The sequence below is a fragment of the Emydura macquarii genome, unplaced genomic scaffold (genome assembly GCF_026122565.2).
Source record: "Emydura macquarii macquarii isolate MOO-44397 ecotype Brisbane River unplaced genomic scaffold, CSIRO-AGI_Emac_v2 contig_2422, whole genome shotgun sequence".
NCBI lineage: Eukaryota > Metazoa > Chordata > Testudines > Chelidae > Emydura > Emydura macquarii.
This window is the reverse complement of record NW_027132559.1, coordinates 15889587-15914822: the sequence shown is the minus strand read 5'-3', so window position 1 is coordinate 15914822 and position 25236 is coordinate 15889587. Positions and strand designations below refer to the sequence as shown.

Here is a 25236-nt window from a genome sequence, read left to right as displayed (position 1 = left end):
TGCTGAGGTTCTGCAATACTGGATGCTCTGTAAATATCATAGAGACATAGAATCAGCATTTACATTAGGCTCTTCCCTTCAGTGGTCTCAAATTGGCTCTTTTTCACATAGTTGGAAGCAGTCACTGTCCCAGTTAGGGAACTATTGGAGGATGGCAGTTCAACTATTAAAAGTATTTTTTATGTTTTTTCTTTGTAAAACAGGTGGATTTCAGGGGCTGTGAGTGATGGGACAGAAATCTGGGGAGACATACAAATCCTATGAAACAAGAAAGTTTTTTAAAAAATAGGATAAACCATTGACCCCAGCAAAAATAGTCTCCAAATATTTCCTCTAGAACATAGTAAGCCTAATTCTACACTGCTTTGCAGCTTGTGCAAAATGAGCTTAAAATGCTAACAGATTAGAATGGTAACATTTTCACCCACTTTGAACATGTCTAAATGACTACACAAGATGCAAGGTAATAGAGAAACAGACCCATTAATTTTTACGCCAAAGACATAGAATTATTTTACCTACCACTAAAATACAGCTGTCTTTGAGATGAAATGTGGCAGCTTCTAAAAACTCTGAGCAAATCTACACAGTAGTTTAGGGCAGGAAGAGAAGAAGAATACCATATCCAATTGGGTTGTAGGTATACTTTTAAGTAAGCAAAGTGTAACTCAAATTAGAATTTGACTGGCCATGTATGGGTTTACATAGTTGCTCTTGGTAAGTCTCATGGCACCTGTAATTATTACAAGTGGTCAAGACTTCAGTTTTACTCCTCATCAAAAGATGGCACCTCCAACAGTAAAATGCCCCCTCAACCATGATGAATAACTGATTTTTGCTAATGCAGAGAAGAATGCCAGCTGAATAACTAAGTTCCTGAAGTAGCTAGATTTTCCTTGGACATTTACCATTCAAGTACTAACTAGGTCTGGCTGTGCTTCGCTTATGAGATTTGAAGACATCCCAATCCAAGGTGCCATGACTATAGGCAAAATGAGCACAGCAGGGAGTCAGAGGCAAATAAGTAGGAATGATTAAAATATAGAGGTTAGTTGGCAGACCCAGCTCCTTCTCACACGATGCACCCAATGGGTCTATTACCTTCCCTTCCTCCTATGTGTGAGTCAACACCCTGAAGTGAGCAGTGCCAGGAAGGGGAGGGGTGAGGGAGAGAGTTCTGTTGCTATGGAAGGAAAATGCAATGGTTAGGACATTACCAATACATTTAGTACAAAATTCAGAATTAAACTATAGTGATGAGCCATTAGTATCATTGTTCATGAAATGCAGTGGAAAAAATAGTACTTAAAATATTCTCCATGCTTTTTCTACTATAGATTTGATTTCTTAATTTATTTAGCAGTTGAGTTCAGCTCAGCTCTGCCCAATGAGTAGATGTATTTTTTTTAATAATCCATTTTAGTTCCTAAAACAAAACAAAACAAATCCATAAAAGGGCTCATAGCTGGTGCCGCACATGGCTTACTGTGCCAGCTGCCAGTTTGCTGTGTTGTTAATATTTGATTTATAGTTTCACAAATGTTTGAGTGGGTGGGACACAGCTTTTTTGGTTCCTTGTTCTTATTTTGTAATCATGTTTTTAGTTCCAGAGCTATAGTCGCTGTGCACAACAGCACAGTCCTGCCATGAGTGGGTGTATGCTTTTTAACTTCTACAGCATTGAGTCCTCAGCCGTGGTAGGTCTCCTCTAGTCTTCCACCTTTTTTGTCATTTTTTTCCCTTGGTATGCTGCATGGGGAAAAGCAGTGCCAGCTCTTTGAGTTCTCTCTGAACTGTTGCCTTCATGACCATTAAAAACATTAGCAAACCCCACCCATGTTTAATATTCCATACTCACACTTCTATACTCTATACTTGCATGGAAGTGAAGCTTTAGGAAACTTTCAGGCAGGCCTGCTGACAGGAGGGAGGGTAAGGAGGCAATTGCCCAGGGGCCTGGTGATTTTAAGGGGGCCCAGCGATTTTAAAAGGGGCCTTGGCCATGGGCGATGGGATGAAAGCTTCCCCTTGGGGAAGCTAGCTCCTCATCCTGCCTCTTCTGCCTGTGGCCCCTGCCTACACTTCATCCTTGCTAGGCCGTGCTCTGTTTTTTGCCACATCCCGCCCCACTAGTCCATCTCCCTGCTTGGCCCCCTCCTCTCTTGCACAGCCTCCTTCCCCACTTGACCTCCCCACAGCTGTGTCCCCCCTCCCTGCCTGGCCCCCCCCCACAGTTGCTCACCACACGTGTCCCTCCTCTCTTCCCCTGCTTGCCCCTCCCACCCCTGCTTGCTGTGTCCCTCCTCCTCACTCAGCCCCCCCAGCTGTCGCCCGCCACCTGGGGAAAGGGGGAGGGACACGGTGGCGAGTGGTCTGAGCAGGGGAAGGACAGGGCCTGGAGTGGACTGTGGGTGGGGCAATGGGAAGAAGGGGCGGTGCAGGACAGTTCTGCCCTGGGGTTCAGAATTCCTGTCGGCACCCTGCTTTCAGACTTCTACAGAATGCAGTGGACACTTCCATTTAGACTGGCTTAGTAGCAATAATACATTGCACTTGCAGAACACCTTCCATCCAATGATCTCAAACCGCTTTACAAACCCTAATTAATACAGATACGAGATGCTCCACTGCAGGAGCTTCATAAGTACATAGTGTGAATGGGGGTACAGAGAGGATGCAGATAATTTAGTAGGTAGTGAAGAGATGTTGCACAGAGTGAATGGAGGAAAGTGCATAAGGATAAGTAAGGAGCATAGCTGGATGCCTAGGTTGACGGGATGCACAGAGTGAGCACAAATGGGGAGTGAGCAGAAGGTTGGGTGTGTTTACAGAGAGACAGGAGTGATTGAAAGTAAAGATGGAAGAAGGAGACTTAACTCCAGCTATTAATATAATACATCAGCAGGTGCAAACATGCAGATTTCAGTTCTGTAATTTCCACATAAAATCACTGACAGCACAGATCACCCATTCCCCTAGGTTTTCCTAAATAACAGAGAAAAAGCAGAACCACAACCACCGTTTGCAATCTAACATTATATCTTGCAGTGCTTGCAGACACCCATTCAAAACCACATACAGAACAATATCGTTTATGAAATCCATGTAAACCTTCTACTAATCATCAAGACCCATGAATGTATAACCAGTGAATATAACCAAAGTTCAAGGGTCCTTACTGGTTGTTCAGGATAAGGTTGGGGATATGGGGAAAGGTGGTATTAGAAGGGAGGTAGCGTAGATTGAGAAGAGGAACTGATCAATGGAGTATAAATGGGTTGTTAAACATATGAATTTGACTTCCTTGCTTGTTGGGTCTTGTACTGGTGAGATATGTAATCTTGCAAGTCTCTGAGTCTTAGCTCAGAGTTAATACAGTATTTTGTGTAGGTGTGTATATAAGAGAGTACTGTCACACTGCCTACTTATGGGACACAGCTAAGAGCATCAATTTCAGGTCAGACAGAAAACAGGGTGTGTATTCCTAACTGATGGTATATTCTATCATAAGATTTCACCAAGGCAGTAACAAATGTGTGCTTCCAAATGATTATACTAGTTATTATCAAGCTACAGGCCCTCTACCCCCTCATGCACCACCCAGAAAAAACAGATTTCTGTGAGAAATGATTATTAAAACCAGAAATCACATATATTAGCTTCTTTCAGTTCCAAACAACCAGCCACTTACCCCCAGGTCAAAATATACTTCAGAATCTTCACACTGGTAGCCAATCCTTTAATAAACTAAACTAAAGGTTTATTATTATAATAAAAAAGAGATAAGTTATTAAATGGTTAAAGTGAATCATGTACATTACAGTTGATTTCAGAGTTTGTAGATCAGGATAATAGCAATGATGTTAAATCTGCTAGCTTGCAATAAATCTCTCTGAATCACCCAAAAGATTGAGGGTCCTTAGTTCATTGTTCAAAGTTTCCCTTTGTTAGAAATCACAGTCCAAAAATGTGGAGCAGGAAAAAGGCAAAAAGTTGATGTCACCGCCTCCAACTTATACCTTCAGCCATGTGCATGGAAAGTTATTGAGTCAAAGATGGTGTCTTGGATCACATGTTCTATGTGCCCTGCTGCGTCACTGGGATTGCATTGGCCATATGCTCTCTGAGACGTCCTGAGGAGTGGCCCATTGGAAGAGTTGATTCTCCTTAATGGCCCATTAGTTTGGTTTGCTGGTCTTCATGTAAATCTGTCTTGTGGGTGTTACCCAGGAACACAACATGTTTGCAATACAAACGCATAGCAAACACTCATAACTTCATATACAATGATAATACACACACATTAAACAGGATTACATTGTTCAGTGGATTACAACTTTTCCAATGATATCTTACAAGGCATACTTTGTATAAGATTTATCACAACTGTGCAACAGTGTTGATACCTTAGTGTAAATGGACATCTTTCTTTTAATACAGCGTCACAAGTACTATTAGAATTTTGTGTGTGCATGTGCGTGCGTGCATATATGTGTGCGCACACAAAAATCTAATACGATTCTTTTCAAGTTGCCAAAGCTGTTTGTATGTATGTAGTGTACATAATATCACTTATAATATACACATGCACACACATGCTCACAAATGGTTCTGGTGATGTGAGGGTAGTCCTGCTAGAATTCTATGTAGTGCATGAAGCCTATTACCCAGATAAACTCTAGTCAGTTAATTCATCCCTATTTTTGGGCCCAAGAACCTGCTTCAGCACAGTATTGTGAGAAAGAAGTTAGAAAAAGGAAAAGATAAAAGGTGTTCTTTATTGAAGGTGAGGGGTAAAACGCTTCCAGATAATTTCTAAGAGAAAAGTCAATATCTTCACCCACTCTTGTCATTAATCTGTAAAATTGTTGTCCAATTTCTGTTGCACTTCAATACGTTAAGAGATTGCTGAGAAACAATCGGAACAGCTGTAGTGTGCATGTAAATCCACCCTTCAGAGGGCAGGTTAATTCAAAAGAAGATGCAATAACCAATGTAAAGTTTCTGAAGTCTTTGTTAATGCCTTTATTAAGCTCTCTAGGCCTTTCACAATTAAAATCTAAACCAGAGATACCAACATTTCAAAACAAAATACTTCCAGGGACAATTCTTCAAAAGAGTTGGGTTTTCTTGGGGAAGGGGAAAGGGTGGGTGTTGTGGGTAGAGGTTATTCACATACTGTAAAACTTAGATTGTTTAAAATACAACTGTGTTCATTATCTAGTACCTAAATTGTTTGGGGTTCAGATCGACATCCAAAAGTTTGGATGCTGATATGAATCCCTCATAAAGATTCCTATTTGGTTTCTATAGCAGTTTCTGCCTGAGGGAGCTTACTTGTGACAATTTTCTCTTTTTACTTCTGTTAAGAGTTTTGACACGAAAGTACATCATGTAATTTATGAGGCACATTCTCTAATTATCTTACTTTTAAATTTAAATGACAACAATGTAGAAAGCCTATAGAATGATCATTTTAATCTTGACTAGAGCCCGTGCCATTTCTCTCCTATTTCCCATCCCATAACGTTTTTTCATTAACTTGACTAATGAAGAATTGTCAGCTTTGTTTTTGTGCCTTACACGTTATGGTCGCCAGCCAGAGTAGTTCATATTGATTTATGATCATACTGTGACCCCTCTTACTCACACTGGTGAAGAGTTACTCACCCAAATAGCCCCACTGAGTAACCCTCATGCTTGCAGTATGGAGGTCACAGTTTAGCCATTACTTTCCATTGCGCTGATGTCAAGGCAGAAGCAGCTTTCTGCTTGGTGTCAGTACATCATTGTCATAAGTTTAAGCAGGTAAAACTAATTGCTGCTTCAAACTGGGTAAATAGGGCAGTAAAAGAAACCCAAATCTTTGAATTTTATGATGGCGTTATTTGTAAAAGTAGTTGCTCTGGATTGTTTCAAAAAATCTGTCTTTCTTTCCCAGCATCCTTCTACATACTGTGTAGGACCCATTTATAAGGCATATTATTCTGACTCACTTAGCTGAACAATATTACAGAATTATTTTTCTATGTAGCAGGTGATGATATTGCCAAAAACCTCTGTTTTGTATCATTTCACATGGGTTTGCTGGTTTTGATTGACATCCTAACATGCTGTCCTGTAAATCAGCAAGGTGGGAGTACCTAATGAACATCAAAACACAGCCCCTACTGCTGCAGAATGTTCCTCTATAATTCTGATGCTGGCTAATCAACATTGCGACAGTTTGAGTTGTTTTTGTTAATAGAGATGAAATTATGGGTGTAACTAGCTGGCAGTCTTCAAACAGACTTTTGCAAGTTGTTTACTCAGCTGTCCCTGGGCGGCAGCTTCATATGTGTGGTGAAATCTATTCTCCCATCACCTCTACAGTGGATTCCATTCACCCCATTTTGTTCTCAATGTAAAGAGGAACAAGTTTTGCAGAAAATAAGTCAAAATACCATGGATTATGATCCTTAACAGGTGTTTGGTGTTCATTGTTTGGTTCATTGTTCCCAATCATCAGAACCATTCTCTTGACATCACTGGAGAAAATTTGGTCATTTAAATTCCATTATTGCTAATCTTCCATTCATTTACAACTCCAGAAGGGCAAACAACAACAAAATTGTATATGGCCTGAGCTACACAAAAAGGTGTTTAACTAAATGCTTAATTTTAAACAGTTCATCTTTGTGAATGGACACTATTTTGGTTTAAGCCTGGTTTAAACAAGTGTAAGATGTCCACTCAGAGGTTTGCACCAAATAATACATCTGGTTTTTAAGGTGATTTAAGATATCCCAGTGTAATTTCTAAGCGTAGAAAAGTCCTTACCAAATTTTCTTTGTTGTTCTTGAAGTTATGAATCTTACTTTTCATTAATAATTGTAGCAAATTTAAGGTCCAATGGGCCAAATTCATCCCTGTCCCTATGGTTTTCAGTCAGAAAGTAATAAATAACTCAAGAGTAACCATTCAGAGGTATGGACTTTAAAGCATAGTAAAATAGTATTGAAACCCTGTACATTCTTTGTATTTAAATAACAAGTGCAGTAAATAGGTCAACTAGAGAAGTTATGTGTGTATATTAAAAACCCCATCTGTTTCACAAAAAGAACATAAAACGAATACAAGATTCTAGGGTAAACATTGAGAACTTGTAAGAATTGGCAAGACCAGTTGCCACTGAGGTTTGTTTGTTAGTTTTTAAACAAAACCTCTCAAATTTAATCTGAAATTAACCAAAACATTGCTTAATATTTCAGCCAACTGTGATGAGAGGACGCTGTGATGTGGTAGAAAATTAGAATGAATATTGTTCTTCTGATCCAGAAGTGCCTGAATGGAATTTTGCCCCTGGTGCAATAGGTGCATGATGGGTGTGAAGTTGTTTGCTAACATTTGAAGCAGAAAGCATAAGCTGCTGATAGAACTATATACGAGACTTGATGGTGCTCTGATTCAATCCCCGTTGCAAATCCTGAACATGTTCCTTTTCCTATGCAGAGGGGGAGAAAGGAAGGTGAGAAGGTCAAAGGAAGTAGGAGGAGGTGAGAGAACTGGAGGAGAGACCAGTCAATCATGTTTATCTACTGTACAAGGGAATAAACTACTTTTCAGTTAACTAGCATGTATGTCATATTTGCCAGGTATATTACAATAGGGCAGTAGCACTATATAGGTTGAGATGAGCATGCTGTTTTTGACCCATGTGCTCATGCAGTCATGTGGAGTTGTCTTTTTAGTTTTTTCTGAGAATTCAAATCAAAAGAACTTCAGCTGGTGACTCTTCATTTTTTGTAAAAAGCCAATAAAACCTAGATAGTTTTCTGACACTGCCAAACACTCAGTCCCTTACTGCAGGCAGTTTGTTGTGATTCATATGGTCCTCCACACCAGCTTTCTAAACTGGAGTATTTTGGCTACAGATTTTCACTGTCATAAAGGTGATAAAAATGTATTAAAACTACACAAAAGCTTTGGTTGGCTTCTGAGAAATCAGTTACAACCAGACACTTTGCTAACCAGAAATGCTGGCATGGAATTAAAATAGACAGGGCCAGATTCTGAGTGGGTGTAAATCAGCATAGTTCCTTTGCTGTCAGTAAGGCTAAGCCAAATTTCACCAGCTGAGGGGAAAATATATATTTCATATTTTCTGTACAGAATTATTTCTTACAGTGAAAGGGATGGATGCTGCCTGCAGGAACTTGTCTGCTAGCACCAAATCTGTATGAGAAAACAAGCAGTAATAGAAGTGGGCTTATTGCTTAGCTTTTCCCTTTTTACAGAGCAATTTATGAACTGCTTTGCAATTTTTGAACAGTTGTTTATAAACTGGGGAGGGATGAGAGGGAAACAAAATTGAAAAAAAAAAAATCAAATAGCCAACTCCTCAAATGCAGAATAACTCTATTCTGCCAGGTGATGACAGACTTGCCTCAGGCTTTCTCTTTGAAGGTGCTTAATTTGCTCCACTGGCTAGAGTAAAGGAGTGAATTTATTAGCTGCTGAGAGAGGTCCCTTATTTAAAAGAGATAAACTGGCAAACACAGCGAAGAGAGGTGGGGGATTTCCCCCTCGCTCTAAAGAGGCTCCTTATTTACCTTGGGTTAATATTTCTTAGTCATTCATTGCTTGGGTTGGGGTGGGGGTCAGTTTTAGAGGCACAATCCTTGAACTGTGATAAGAGGGAAGAGAAAAGCCCATATTGCGTTTATAGGGCCTGGTCCACTCTTAAAACCATGTCATTTGAGTAAGCATTATTTATGTGTAAGGGTGTGCTGGATCTGGCACATAATTAGATTGTACTTTGTTTATGGCATTAACTTGCAAAAGCAAGCAATATACACCCATAGATAAAATACATAAAAGAGAATATCATGTAACATATATTTTTGTTCTTATCTATAATAAAGCCTGATGAAAATTATAAATATGTGGATAACAAGCTATCAAAACCTATTGTATCGTAGACTTGAGGCACTAAAGCAAAGAATAAATGAGAGATAAAGAGTATTCCTTATCAGTTTTAGCATGGGAGACTGAGACATAGTATTCTTGGATTAGGTTTTTGGCTCTGCCACTGATTCACAATAAAACATTGGGGAAATCTCTGTGTCTCAGTTTGCCATCCGTAAAGTGGGTATAAGAGTGTTTGCATCCACATCACGCAGGGGAGTTGTGCAGTTTCATCATTAAACTGGGTGAGATCTTACAGCCTGTACTGACATTAATAATCTAATTCACTTTCAGGGTTGGGCCAATGTTTATGCAATGCTTTGAGATCCTTGGATGAAAGTATGAAGTGGTGTTATTTAATCACGAGGGATTGTATCTTTAATTCCAAGGCTAATTACGCATCATGGTTACCAACCCCAGCATGAATTTACATTTACAAACTAAATACTCAAATATAAAATAATTGTATAAATAGCATAAAATTAGCACTTTAGAGATATAGTCATTCAGATACTGTAAAGATAATCTCTACATAGCAGTACCATGATTCTGCTGCAGAGTACATTGAGGGTTTTGGAGAATTGAGCCATAAAATATATATATTCCAAACTCTGGAATTACATGGGCCCTCCCATTTGTCTTGTAAGAAAAGAGAAATGTATATCTGATAAGTAACATAAAAATCCGTTCTTTAAAAAAGTTAGGACTGCATCAGGTAGCTCTTTAGTTTTTGCTCTTGGCTAGAAGGCTGTTGGCTGAACAACATGATTAGGTGTGAGCTTATTCAAAATCTGGCCCACTATCACATTAAATAAAATCATCACATTCCCATAATTATGCAAGGCAGCACTGCATTTAAGTTTAATAGTTTCTTTCACATACTGTTGAACAAACCAGATTTTCTGCAACAAAAGAGTAGATTTTTTTTTTTTTTTTGGCAATTCAGTACCTTCAAATTAATGCTTTTTTTCTTTCTGACCATCATTTTTATTTATGAGGGCAGGGAGTAAAACATATTGAAACAGTCTTGGTCACAATATTTATAGATTCTGAATGCATATTAAATTAATAGGCAAAGGAGGAATGGAATTATGTTCATTTTGTAACATTGTACTCTAAAGGCAAAAATCATTCCCGCCAGTGCATCTGTAAATGTTTTAGCTCACAACTGAGAACCAGGGTAACATTGTTGAACATGTCTGAATGGCATAGCACAGCTGAAGTGTCACCTACTGAATACGGAACCCCATAGAGAATCTAGCTAGGGTAATTAATGAATCCATTTGGAAAAGTCAGTGCCCTTCAATTAGCCTGAATGCAGTGAAGCAGATGGGATCCCATCCTCCAGGGAGAATACTGAGAGAGATCCTAAGAAATACTACATTGGACTGATTTATCTGGGTAATTATAAGCCTCCTTTGCACAAAACTATTCAATATGGCTTCAGTGAGAAAATTAAGAATTTATCAAATGTTGATATGTGGCCTAAACTATCAGCATTAGTGGAATCATCTGTCAAACAGAATCTCTGTTCAAAATATAAAATTAATCCTCAGACGTAAGAAGCTCAAAGGAAAATTCAGAGGGTGAGGAGGGGAGGGGAAGGAGGTTACACTCCTGGGGAACCTTTGTTAAAGGCTCAAATGAGCTCATCTGCAGTGGAAACATCCATTGCCATCCTAACTTGATATGGTGTTCTGGCTCTGAAGTGCTTGTAAGATTTTTACAGTTTCATAATATTCAAGTTTGCCTGGAGAAGCTTTAAGAAAAAACAGATTTTCTTTTTACATCAAGAAGAGGAGGGTGGGGGAATTGAATGAATAAAATGATCTGCATTGCCACCAAATAATCATGGGCCAGTTCTTACTCCTATGAGAATCCAACATTCATGTGAGCATTCAGTGAGTCAAAATACAAATTGCTTGAGTGAGAGTTGCGGGAATGCACCCTGTTTTTTTTTTTTTAAGGCCTAAATTAGAACATTGTGCATGTATGTGTGTGCGAGATGGAGATGAGGAAGTTTGATGCTTTATATGAGCCATAGGGAAAAAAAGTAACTACTGTTTATGGCAGTGTTGAAATCTCAAAAAATTAATATTTAGTTACATGAAGTCACTAGATGTTTTTTTTCCTGCTGTGATGGGCTCTGTATCTGAAGGGAGGAATAAGCCATGTGTGCCACATTGTACATTTATAATTTAATGCAGCAAGATAAAGGGCTTTTATCAAAACAACTAAAATGCTTATCTAGCTGGACCAGTTATGTTACCATTGTACTGGTATAGTGGTGTGTATATATACCTTGCGGACTGGGGGGAGGGGGGGGGAGGGGATATGTTGGAAGCAGGCATATCGGATCTTCCACACGTGTGTATATATATTTCAGGTTACTAGCAACAGCTGTGCTCGCCTCTTACCAGTCAAAGGGCTGGCTCTTCCCACAACATTTCTGAACCATTTCTGAATTTCCACCAATAGTGCCAAAATTTTCCCATTTTGGAGTGGATAGGGAGGGGGAGAAGTTACAAACAGCAAAAATAACTGACCAGTTTGAGTTGGTTCTTTCATTTTATTTGGTTTGAAATTTTCAGCGTGAGATTTAGGAGAGATGCTAAAAGCCTCCTAAGTCCTTTCTCTCACAAAACTTTTGTTGAACCTAGTCGATTAAGGATGGAGTAAGGACTGCTGGATTTTGGCCTATTGTCAATGATGGAATAAAATGATTCTTTCTTCCTCTAAAACCTCCTTCCCAGGTGGTTCCTTTTTTGTCGTTTGTGAAAACGAAGTGAGCTAAATGAAATGTCATATTATCAGGGTTTTGCACCTTCTGTACATTCTATGGAACCAATAAGATAGTCAAGAAATATACATGGATTAGCTGCAGCAAAAGAGTAACACAGACAATATTCATAAACAACACATTTAGTTGAGGGCTGGACATACATGCCAAATACTCCTCCATAGCAAAGACACTGTTTATTTTTTCACAAAATAATTCTCACTTTCTCACTGCACAGTTCATGTGCAGTCATATTTTAAAAAGAGATTCTCACCCAAACAATTCCCCTTTGGTCTGGAAATAAATGCCATGTATTATGGTGCACATACCCATAGCGTAGAGGGGTGAGGAATTGGATAATGTATTCGATAGTGCATGGCTGCTTGTAGAAGGGTCTGGACTCGGAGGGTGATCCACTGAGAAACATTTTGAAGATACTTGTATTGGAAATTAAAAAAAAAAAAAAATACTTTACCAGCTCTCTCTTCAATCTGATGGTAGAATTTTAACAAGGGACCTTTGAGAGCACTTTCAGCACATCACTGCCCTCCTGACCCTCCAAAACACTCTAATAGGTCAAAAGAATCCACAAACATCCCTTTTTATAGCTTTCGAATGCTGGCAGGTAACTAGGAAGCTTCATCACCCTAAACATCAGCTCAGTGTTATGCTGGTGAGTCCGTTGGAACAATATCACCATTGAATTTGAAATTAACAGTGTATTCATTGATTTTAATGAATTAAAAATTAGTTCTGGGCAGAATGTCAGACATAACGAATACATTTATAACATTGTCCTGCTGGCACAGAAGCTGTAGCTCTGTTTTAGGCCCATCTTGAGCATTCATCAAAAATGTGTTGTGTTTTTTATTTTATTTTGTTTTTAATTTTTCCTTTTCTCACATCAAAAAGCTCTGGATAAACGCAGCGATCAGTGTACATAGTCAGAGCTGCAGGGGTGAGAATGTTCCATCTTACCATTTCCCTGTAGGTCCAGCTGCAGACGAGCTGAAACTGGCACAGCATGGCCTGTAGCTGCACCTTCTAGCCCTGCACTGATAAATAAGCAGGCTAATTGAATTAATAAACAGATAGCTTTTTTTCCTGCCAGCTGGAGCACCATCAAAATGTGTAATAAATTATCTGTCGCTGCTTTAACTACAGGGAAAAAAAGGAAAAATTAGCTGCCTCAACCCTTCCTCCACCCCCACTCCCTCTGCCCCAGCCCCCAGTTTGGTTTAGCTTCACCCTCCCCTGTCCTTGTCTTCTACACTTTGGCAGCCTTCCAAGGAGAAATAGTTGTGAGAGAGGAACTTATTTGGCCAGGTTGATAATGGGTTATTAAGCTTCTAGACTGTGGTAGGATGCTAACATTCCATGCTATTCTGTGGGAAAGAGAGATGGTCTGCCTCCCTGCCAGGATGCGTTCAAATCTAAGCCTGCTGCGGTTTAAGCACACAAGAAACTTGTTAAAAAAGTGGGGTGTGTGATGTGGTTCACTAGCTTAACACAGCAGTGTCTGCTTTCTCTAGTTCTCTCTCTGTTAATGCCAAACAGCTTTCAGGCTGCTCTGATACAAATTCACACAGCCTGCAGGCAAAGACGACAAGGGCCTCGCTCTCCATTTCCCTAAGGAACAGTACAAGGTGGTGCAAAGACAAATGGAGCCATCTAAGAACCCCAGCCTTTTTTTCATGCTCCCCAAGCCTCCCTGTGTCATCACTTCCCTATCTAAGAGTTGCCAGAATGAAAACTCTGAATCTCCTAAACTGCAGGGAAATTTGGATTCAGATGCAATCAAATTCCCATCTAGCCACAATCTAAGGACAGGTTGCATCATCTCCTGTCCACCCTCCCTGCCCGCCACATAGCTAAGGGAAGGACTGTGCGTTGCATGCACCCCCTCTTCACCCACCCCCTTGCACAGCTGTGCCTAAATGGCACAATTTAGCCCTTAGCCTATAAACTCTGTTGAGCAAAGACTTTCTTAATTACTCTTTTGCACTTCTGTACTGCTTTTCATCCATACAGTTCAAAGCATTTTACAAAACTTGGAAAAGCATCATGATTCCTATTTTACAGGTGGGGAAACGGAGAAGCAGAGAGGTTAAGTGAGTTCCATAAATACAGTAGTAGGTAACAGCACCCACCTCCGAAATGCAGCTCTCTCTAAGGTGGAACAAACTAGCTATGTTACAAGTGCCACAGTTGCAGTACCAGCACAACATACAGTAGTAGAAGCAAAGAATGATTTCTGTGTTTCAACTTGTAGGGGGAATATTAGGTAGGTAGGATGAAAATACACAATTGGAATCTGGCAGAGTTTTATTTTATACATTTAACTTATCACTGTTAAAGTTTGATTTGCCATGTCTGCTACAGTTGCTGTGTTCTTTTTGGCCTTTTCTAGCTCACCACATCCCTTTTGCCTTGCTATGTGCCATCAGCCATTAGCTTCACAATGAGAAAAGCAAGCCTGGAATTAAAAAATTAAAAAAAATTAAAACCTCTCCAAGCCTTATGTTTCTGAAGCAGCAGGAAACTGGAGCTGCTGTTAGGTGCAGTATTGTGCGTGCTGAAGTGTGAGATCACAGCATCATGATCTTCATGAGAATGTGACTTTTGCTGGTGCATGTGTCGGAAAGACTAACACTGATGGCTGATAGCTGAGACAGTAGACAGGGAGCTGCGTTAAGCATCAAAACAAGTCTTTGTAAGTGCTTCTTCCCACCCCCTTTCAAAGAACGTGAGTTGAAAAAGGTGGTGGGGAAATTGGGTCCCCAAAGTGCCTTTCAAGGGCTACATTGTGCTATGTAGCATAGCCCATAGTAAGAGATGGGTGAGCACCAGGAAGCAATCTGCACGCACCACTACAGTCCTGTGTGGGGGACACTCTGCTGTCTCACATGCGTTTGGCAGGTGCTGCTGGCCAGTACATGGTGGTGGGAAAGGAACCATGACTCTGCTTCCTTCCCACTTCCATTGGGGCACTACATTGCCCTCAGGAAGCAGGGAGAGGGCAGTCTCTGTGCTTCACAGAGTGCAGGGGTCTGCAGTTCTGCTCGGCCCTTATTCTGATTGCACAGGAGAAGGCTGCTGTCCTGCCCGCACACTGTGCAGCTGCCTAAGAATTAGGGCTATTTCTCTCCTCTGTTGCATGGTGCACTTGGGGCAATAGGGTGAACCCACACAAGAGCAAGCAGAATACCCTTCTTGTGACTCCTTGAGCCCTGGAGGAGAGACTCTGCCAGTGTGTCAACCACAGTGCTTGGGCATGTGGCCAAGTCCCAGACGTCTTGCATGTATGCTGTAGCCTCCATTATGTGCTAGAGGGAGGCCGAACTGCTTCTTAGAGTACACCACGTTTACACCCAGCCGTTCTGAGCACCAGCAGGATGACTCAGGAGCTTACCAAATTGACAACACCCTTTCTTCCCCCCACCCCCAGAATAAGGAAGGAAGCAGACGTGTTTAGATTGAGCAAGTGCGATTTAAACAGCGTTTGTCAAGCCACTGTGTATGGGGCACAATCGTTTAAAAATGCATACCATCCTGAGGAAGAGAAGCTTATGTATGGGTGAGGACTGGGTTGGAGAAGCAGGGAGGTGGCTGTGTATAGGCCTTGGGGTGAATGTGAAGCACCATGTGTCTGTACCAAAGAATGTTGCTTGAAGGGAGCAGAGATTTTTTTTTTTTTTTGGGGGGGGGGGAAAGGAGGAGTGTTGTGGAGCTGGGTGGTGAGAGACATGGGAGCAGTCTGGTGTGCATAGGAGGGAGATGTACAAGGGAACACAATGGAGGTATGCAGTTCTTGGGGGGAGGGGGGCTAGCAGTGGAAGAGGAGCTCTTAAGAGGGAGGACACAGGAGACATTGGTCTCTGCCTGTGGCCATCGAAGAGACAATGCATATCAACCCAGATTAGCTATCCATATTAGTAACGATCAACACTGACATATTTATTTAAGAAACAGGCAAATTCCCAAAAATAAACTAGGTTAAAATGTTGAGTTAAGGTTGTTAGACTGTACTGTCTATATCTACATTCTATGCATTATGTGTTTGGATATTTAGAAAGAGAGAGAGAATAAGAATATTGTATATGGAAAATCATCAGTCATTGGACTGTCAGAGACAGGTAATTGAAAGCCATCTGTTTAATTGCAGTTATGGTACTTTATTCATACTGGAATTCAGCTTTTTCTTATGCCATATCTACACTAGCGAGCTTACAGCAGCACAGCTGTACTAATGCAGCTGTGCCGCTGTGAGATCACTTGTGTAGCCGCTCTGTGCTGACTGGAGAGAGCTCTGCTGTCGACATAATAAAATCACCTCCATGAGCGGTGGTAGCTGTGTTGGTTGGAGAATCTCTCCCGCTGACATAGCCTTGTGCACCCTGCCTCTTATGCCGTGTCTTTTCACACCCGGAAGCAACTTTGCCGATATAAATGGTATAAACTTTGCCGATATAAGTGGTAGTGTAAACATGGCCTTAAAAACATGAAATAATCCTATTTACCATAGTGTCTTTTCTCCAGAAAGACCCCTAAGTACTTCACAGACTATATATTTAGGGACCACTTAGTTTTAGAAATGAAAAATAACTTCACTTGAAACTACATGGGAATGTTTGGCAGGCAAAATCTAATTATCCATGTTGAATTAGTCAGGACTCTAGGCTAACAAACGTCAATACTCTTTGAAACAGTGCCAGGGGATCTTTAATGGCTGTAAGTAGTCAGGGCCTTGGGTTTCCATTTCAGACACTCACTGGTATAATCTTGAAACAAAATCTAAAGATCTGATTGCTATGCTGTGTATACAGCAGTGGACTCTTGTGTGTGTGTGCGTGCGTGCGCACGCACTCGAGTACTGCTGCATCTGGGATTAAAACTATAAAATGCAGGTTTAAAACGTATGTGCATCAGATTTTGGTCCTGCTTGTACCTCTTTAAAATGTGTTTAGTCCAGTAACAATGAGTTTACAAAATTACACCAGTGACAGCAAAGCAAAGTCTCATGTACTTGGGTGTTCAGTCTCCTTAAATAAGCATGACTAAATGTGATTATTGTTACTAGGTATTATGCAGATGGAAATAAATAGCCGTCATCTTTTACTAGTAGCCTCAATCACTCTTTCAGTGGGTGTGTGCTTTTGGTCTGAGAATTCAGCAAGGGAGTATAATAATCTCAGTTTCTGTTTTCAAGTGCAAGGATAACTTGATGAAGTTGCTCAGATACTATGATGATGGGATAAAAACCTGAATACAGTTCTCTTTTGTGTGTTACATGAAAATATATGGGTTGATTTTTCAGGTTGCTCAGCACCCAGGCCCCATGACAGAATAGTGATGATCAGCACTTCTGAAAATCAGCCCACTAGGACACGTCCCTTTCCTTAACTGCCAAAAGCACCCATCAGAGGCAAACATATCCATTTACTTTCCGGGATCCACACCTACAGGAGGACGGGGAGGTTCTTCTGCCCCATTCCCTAGGAGTTATGCTCATAGAAGCAGGTTTAGTCTTTGGTGGGAGCTCAGTTATAGGTCAGCCACTGAAGGCTGCTGAGAGTGGGGCACTGAAGCAGCATACACCCCAATGCTCTGTCCATTTGTACGCAGTGCTGTTGGTCCCCCCAGTACAGTGAGGCTTGTGGCTACTTGACACTATTATAACCTCTCTTCCCAACGTGGGCTGTATTTCTGCAATCTCTGACACATCACTGCTACAGCCATAGTTATATAGAGTTCAATCTATAGCGCACTAGAAAATATTTGATAGAAAGTTAAGCTACAAAAGTTGGATCAAAATACTGGTCCAAATTTCTACTCCCTGTGCATGGTTCAGTGGTGCTTAGATTTGGGTTTCAGTGCATTTTTTATTGAAAAAAGCCCTTACCATAACAGTCACATCTGGTTTGGGGTCCAGATTTTGAAACATCCTCTCCCCAAAGTTAAAGGGTTGTCGCATCTGAGGTTTTGATTCAGATTTGGTCTGAATGGGGCAAATCCTGCAGCCCTTTTTCTTTATTCAGATGAAACACCAAATGAAATCAATCTCTACTTGTATCCATGTATTTCAATACTCATTGCATGATCAAACCATATAGAGATAGCACTACAAAACGCTACATATGTGACTATATAATAGAAAAAAATGCAGTTAAACATAAAACTGCCTAATTCTTCATTCTTTATATACAATCTCACTGGTGAAGCAGTGTAGGACAAAAGGAGTTAATCTCTATTCTATTATATGGTATTATTTGCCAATAGTATGTCCCCTTGCTTGCTCTTGTGTGATCATGTAATTAAATAACCCTTAGTATCCCTTGGAAGTGTATGAGGCACCTCGCACCACCTTCCCATAGCATGAGGAAGTCTACTCTGCCTGCCCTGATCTGCTCCCTGAAACCACTGCTTCTAGCAACACAAGCAATGACTTCTAGGCCTCCAGTGCCTCGTTCTCTTTGTGCAGGTAGTGATAGGCACACACCCTCCCTGAGTCCAGGGAGTATTCCCTGAAGTGTCCAGCTCCTTATCCTCTGAACACTTACAAAATTACCAGGCCTGCCGTTCCCAAAGGCACGGTTCACAACAGCTTATTAGTTATATCTTGGAACACAGCTCTGCTGAACACATAGCACTTAGATATATTAGTGAAAAAAAGAATACGTTCATTACCGAAGAACAGAGTTTCAAGTGATAGTGAATAATAATATTGGAAACAAGTGGTTACTATAAGACAGAATTGTATTGCCTGTTTTAGAGATTAAACTTATCTCACAAGTTACCTCCAGTTTAAAGAAGCTTATCTCACCCAAAGTTCTTTCTAACATTTTCAACCAGGCCTGGTTGAGATCTCCTTTTCATGAAGCAAACTCACTGCCCATTTACTTCCTAGGTGAAGGGTGTCTCTTTGTACCCCTAAATATACCAACACACACCTTTGATTTGTACCTCAAAATAGGCTTCTCTGTTCCCGTTTCTCCCCCTGCTGTTTATCTCTTCCTGTTATTTCCCTCTTTGAAGATTTCACAATGCTTCATTTGCATTCAATTCAGACTGGTAAGTGGAGGCCCACTGTGAACCATACAGTACTTAATTTACATATAAATAGACAGCTAAACATTTCTTGCCTGAAAGAAAACTCGTTTTTCACCTTTGCTGGTGACCAGTCCTTAGACACAGACCTTAAGAACGTAATTTTTAGTGTTCATACATAACTTTTTGCACAACAGCCCTTCCTGAGTTTTACAATGATACTGATGACCAGTGTGACACAGGCTTTTGTTAGAGACCTCACAGGATCCCTTTTGGTGAACCAGAGTGCAAATCCCAGACCCTGGGGATTCCTGCAGCCTTATGCCTGCTGCCAGTTCGCATCAAGAGGTCCTTGGGTCACAGATACCATATTGTAATCATCGAAATGTAAGGCTGGATGGAACCTCATGAGGTCTTCGAGTCTAGCACTGAGGCAGGACAAAAAATATCTAGACCATCTCGGACAGGTGTTTGTCTAACCTATTCTTAACCCCCAAAGACAGGGATTGCACAATCTCTCTGGGAAGCCTATTTCAGTGCTTAACTGTCCTTGAAGTTAGAAAGTTGTTCCTAATATCAATACCTATTTCGCCCAGGCTGCAGATAGGGCCAGTTACTACTTTCATTGGACATGAAGAACAACTGATCACCGTCCTTTTTATAACAGCCCTTAACTGGACCCGATGACAGTCTTCAAATATGTTCAGTCTTCTCAAGACTAAACAGGCCCAGTTTTTTTAACCTTTCATGCTAAAACTTTTATCATTTTTGTTGCTCTACTCTGGACTCTTTCTGATTTGCTCACATCTTTCTTAAAGTGTGGCACCCAGAAATAGACACAGTATGCCAGGTGAGGCCTCATTAGTGCCGAGTAGAGCGAGTCAATTACCTCCCATGTCTTACATACACCACTTTTGTTAATGTGCCCCAGAATAATACCAGCCTTTTTCATAACTGTGTCACACTGTTGACTCTATTCATGATCCTCTATAAACCTCCAGATCCTTTTCAGAAGTACTACTACCTAGGCAATTATTCCCTATTTTGCGGTTGTGCATTTTTTTCCTTCCTGAATGTAGTACTTTACACTTCACTCCTTTGTATTTATTGAATTTTATCTTGTTTATTTCATACCAGTTTCCAATTTGTCAAGGTCATTGTATGATCTTTCTAGATCATTTTGAATTCTAATCCTGTCTTCCAAAGTGCTAGCAACCCCTCCCAGCTTGGAGTCATCCACACATTTTATTAGCATACTCTCCACTTCCTTTTCCAAGTCATTAATGGAAAAATTGAATAGTACTGGACCCAGGACAGAGCCCTATGGGACCCCACTAAGAATATCCGCCCAGTTTGGCAGCAAACTATTGATAACTACTCTTTCAGTATGGTCTTTCAGCAAGTTTTGCACCTACCTTTATCTATCTTTATCAATTTTATCTACACCACATTTCCCTAGTTTGCTTATAAGAATGTCCTATAGGACTGTGTCAAAAGAATTACTAAAATCAAGATATATCATGTCTACAGCTTACCCTATCATCCACTAGGCCAGTAAGTCTGTCAAAGAAGGAAAACAGATTGACTTTTGGCATAACTTGTTCTTGACAAATCTATGTTGGCTATTCCTTAAACCTTATTATCCTCTAGGGCAGTGTTTCTCAAGTGGTGTTCCGCGGAACCCTGGGGTTCCGCGGGAACACTGTTAGGGTTCCGCGAGCAGCTGTTCTCCGCGCTGCCGAAAAAGGGAAGTTGTCCCGGATTTTTCGGCGGAGGGCATCGAGTGTAAGTGTAATGTAAGTGTAATTTAATTGAGAAATGCTGATGCTTGCTTATTCTGACATTTTAAGCCTGTTAAGAGTTTGGGTGGTTCCGCAATTATTTATGGAGTTCAAAAGAGTTCCATGGCCAAATTTAATTGAGAAACACTGCTCTAGGGGCTTATTGAAAAATTATTAACCAAACAATTTGTATCTTTCCAGATATTGAAGTTAGGCTGACTGGTCTATAATTCCCCTCTTTGTTCTCCCTTTCAAAGATAGGTGCTATGTTTGCCCTTCTCCTGTCCTCCCATGAGTTCTCAAAGATAATCGCTAACACTTCTGAGATTGTGTCGGCTAGTTCCTTAATTACCCTAGGATGACCTGAATACATCTAACTTATCTATATATTTTTTTACCTGGTCTTTGCCTATGTTGGCCTATGTTCCCTGCCCCGAAGATCAAACAGTTGATCTTGCTGAAGACAAGGAAAAATGCTTATAGTTCCCCAAATGTTTGTAACTGGCAGCAGCCTCTCATTGCCATGTGTGTGTGTGTGGGGGGGGGGGGGGGGGCTCTTGCTATTGCAGGACTGCTCTAAGTGTGAAGTTAAAGGGATGCAAAGGCTAGACAACTGCCGTGCTGCACTGGGACAGGATGAGGTAGCTAGCTGGTTTCTTACCAGGATCCAGATCCAGGGCAGCTGGCCCACCCTGCCATTGGGAGCCGTGAACAAGGAGCTTGTAAAATACGCAGACCAAATGGAAGTGACCCCTGTTGACTGAAACCAGCTGCATGTCAGGCTTCTCACTGTCTCTCTTGATTTGCTATAATAAATAAATGGATGTGGCAGAAGGGACTATGGAAAGAAAACAAAATAATGTATTCTCCTTAAAATCACGTCACAATCATGGCCACAGTTTCCACAACTGAAAAAAAAATGGTTTATTCGCACATTAGATTCCCTCCCCACATACACGTTTTTTGGCTTTGAAAAGTATGCTGGTTAGAAGAAGACACGCTGTAGTTCAGTGTTTTGACACATACAGAGTGGGCACATTTGCTAGCTATTCATGATTTATAAATGTACTAGCTAACCAGAGTTTGGGGGGAGGGAGGTTTGCATTTTGCTTTGGAAAACAACTAACTTTGGCACTAACTTTGCTGAGCTCATACCTAAGTTGGTCTTAGGTAATCCAATGTGAAGACTACGTTGATGTGACAATATGGCTAATGCATTGGTACCATCCAATAATTGAGGGGGGAAATTCTTCCATGTTCAGCTATTCCCACAATGAACAAAAGAATCCTATCCTGCAATTCCTTCTGAGACTAAACTCCCTTTGGCTATTGTGGGATAACTGAAGGTGGAAGAATTAGAAGAATCCTATTGACATTAACTGTAGTTTTGCCTGAGTTAGAACTGCAAAAATCAACTCCAGTATCAGTAAAAGACATGAGGACATAACTGAGGCAGGAATTAGCATGCAGTAATGAACCACAGTGAGCATCTGAGCTTTCTAGCTCAGACATAAAGGACCTTAATGGCAAGATCACATTTAACCAATTGTTTTTTAGCTTAGTGGGGAGGACAAAGGTTTGTTTTTATGTGCTAAAATGTTGTAAAGTGACTTGTGTTCTTGGGTCCTGAAATCTAAAACACACATCAATGTTCTTTGAGACAATAAAACAATATCTGGAATACTAGTAATTTAGTGTGGATCTTGCTTTGTTCAATGCATCATTTTAGCAGGTTGTTGTCTTTTTTTTTTTTTAAACAAGACTACATGAGACTGTAAACTTAATGAGACAACATAAATAAAAGCATCAGAGAACACTTCTTTCCTCACTAGCATAGTAGTGAAATCATGTGAAAATCTGTAGCTGTTAAATTATGATCCAGATGTTTAGTGTCCTATAATTTTTGACTGATGATGACCAGAAAACTAAATTATAACCTAACAGACACTGAAGGTGGTATGTAAATCACCATACTTAAATCAAGAAGCAAAGTCTAGGGGAAAAAAATCAGAACCAGACACCTTCAGGATTCAAAATAGTTTCTAAAAAACTGGAAATAAGAAAATATATACTCAGAACCCCTAATAAATATATTATTGATTTCAAATCCTCTCCCCCCACCCTTTTTCTTCTGTTTCAGAGGTTGAAGGCAGCATTGACTCATCATCCTGCAGCCATGTCAAATGGAAATATGAACACCATGGGTCATATGATGGAAATGATGAGCTCCCGACAGGACCAGACACCACATCATCATATGCACTCACATCCGCATCAGCACCAAACGCTGCCACCTCATCACCCATACCCGCATCAGCACCAGCATCCAGCACACCATCCTCATCCTCAACCCCATCACCAGCAGAACCACCCACACCATCACTCCCACTCGCACCTTCATGCACACCCGGCACATCACCAGACCTCTCCGCACCCGCCACTGCACTCAGGTGGACAAGCACAGGTAGAACCACTTAGTGAGCTGTCGTCTTCTTCTGTGATGATGCAAGTTTGAAAAAAAAAAACGATGACATGTGCACGGCTTTTCAAAAGCAAATCCTCCAGCTGCTAATAGATGTACTCTATTGTTGGCTGCCAGGTCACACCCTTACAGCAAGGGCTAACTCAAAAAATCCCAGATCAAAACTTTAGAAACTAAGAAAAGAATGTATTTCAAATTTCTAACTTACTACAAAAAACCCCCAAAGCTTCTTCAAGCTGTGATTTCTGCACATTGCCAGGTGTACATTTATGCTGTTGGTATGTTACGGACTTTGGCACACTGTGTAAACTGTTCAGTACATTCTGCCCTCAGAGATGGTCCTACAAGCCCCAGTGAGGTCAAGGGCATTGCACATGTATATATGAAGGATGAATTTGACCTTGTATGTTTTTTTTATATAGCATAGGAACTTCAATATATAGTATCACAAGACACTTAACAGGGAAAGTCAATCATAAGCCTATATCAAAAATAAGGGTTCAAGTATAGATGGCTTCAAACCAAATCCACAGATCTAAGCACACCTATACCTTAGTTCTGGATCCCAGTTTTGCCGCTGGCCTTTATTTCAGTCCTGGGAACTAAACCAAAAACTAAGGTCTGACTGCTTTTGTCTTTTGGTGACATTTCAGATCCAAGTTTTCAGTCAAGGCTGCCTCTAGTTTTAAGGCAAGAATTAAAGACTTCAAGTTATTCAGTGTCTTGGAGCGAGAGAGCAGCTACTGTAGATGGGGGCTGCTTTTCCACCTCAGCTAACTAGAGAGTTATAGAATGGAGACAGAGGGAAGGCCAGGATTAGCCTAGAGAGTAGGTAGATGAATATGATGTCAGAGAGAGAGGATGAAGCCAGTCACTGGAGGGAGAGATTTAACCTAGGAAGGTAATTTTGAGTTGGATTCAGATGATGGGAAGCCAGCGAAGGTGATGGAAGATGGCGTGAAAGTGTTGGCTGGCTGCAGCATTCTGGACCCCCTGAAATTTAAAGAGTAGGGATTAAGGAAAACTATTAGCTGAAAGAGGCAGTAATGAACTCCTTTCAGCATAGGCAGAGCTGACATTAAGAGGACTTCTGACTATATTTTAAGGTGGTGAAAGACAGACAAGCCAGGGAGATATGAGAAAAAAGAAAAGGCCCTGGTGTCAGGATATTAGGCTGGAGAGCAAAGTTACGATCTGAGTTGAGAAGGATGGTGGTAGAGTCACAGATACAGAACAAAGAGGACTTATTACCCATGAGTTAAATCCGTGAAGCATTTAGTTGCTTACAAGTAACTCATAGGCGGCTCTTAGAAAAACATACAAGACATTAAAAATAAGAGGATTTGGCTGACATCCCACTATCCAGCCACGTTAACTATTTACTGACATCTTGTTTTACTTTATTATTGCTCTTGCTGCAAGTAGATGGGATTTCCCAACAGTATTTACTGATGTAAAATGAATTGTTGGCTTTAGTGAGAGGGGCTAAATAAGGGAAGAACACCAGACCTTCCCCTGTGAGACAATATGCAGTTTTCCTGCATTTGTTTTACTTTGATTTCTGTTGTTCTCCCATCTGTTAATTATATTTTTCAGTGCTGTTTAACAACTGCAATAAGAGACCCCCTATGACCTTATAATGTAGAAAGCAAAAGACGTGTGATCTGGCTGTCCTTGAAGTCAGTGAGAAAGTACTTGGGGCTAAGAACATTAGACAGACTTGGGAGATCTCTGTTCCGTCCTTGACTCTCTGTGTGAGCTTGGGCAAATCACCTAATCTCTCTGCACCTCAATTCCCTGACCTACCTCACAGAGCGCAGAGCTGTTGTGAGGATATATTAGTTAGTATGGGTGAGGTGCCATACGCTTTGGATAAGATCGCCAAGGACAGACAGACTGAACATCCAGCCAGGCTGTTTTAAGGACCTAACGAGAGATCAGTCTGCCTGGGGCTCTGTTTTCAAGGAGGCTCCATCCCTCTGCGATTTGCCTTGAGGCGCTGAGATACTTATGTTGAGCCCCATAAAAAAGCCTATAAACAAACAGCAGAACTCCCATTGGCTTTAAACAGGAGCAGGATAGGGCTTTGATTTAAGCTACCAGTGTATTGATGAATTGATTACAAGTGAAAAAATAAATGAACTAAATTTGAGGATGATAGACTGGCCAGCCTAATGAGCTAGTGTATTGGCACCCCACCC

The 25236-nt window shown here is 40.8% G+C and overlaps 2 protein-coding genes across 7 annotated transcripts in view; one reads left to right on the top strand and one right to left on the bottom strand.

The window, feature by feature from the left end:
* CREB5 (cAMP responsive element binding protein 5) overlaps positions 1-25236 on the top strand; it is a 305374-nt gene that overhangs the window by 268501 nt on the left and 11637 nt on the right. For all 6 annotated transcript variants that reach the window (XM_067562002.1, XM_067562001.1, XM_067562003.1 and 3 more), the window contains one exon: positions 22694-23017. In XM_067562002.1, coding sequence (XP_067418103.1) covers positions 22694-23017 — 324 coding nt within the window. The remainder of the gene's footprint in view (positions 1-22693; positions 23018-25236) is intronic.
* Positions 7338-25236, bottom strand: part of TRIL (TLR4 interactor with leucine rich repeats) — a 102783-nt gene continuing 84884 nt past the window's right edge. The window contains exon 2 of the mRNA XM_067562000.1: positions 7338-7483. The gene's annotated coding sequence lies outside the window, so the exon portion shown is untranslated. The remainder of the gene's footprint in view (positions 7484-25236) is intronic.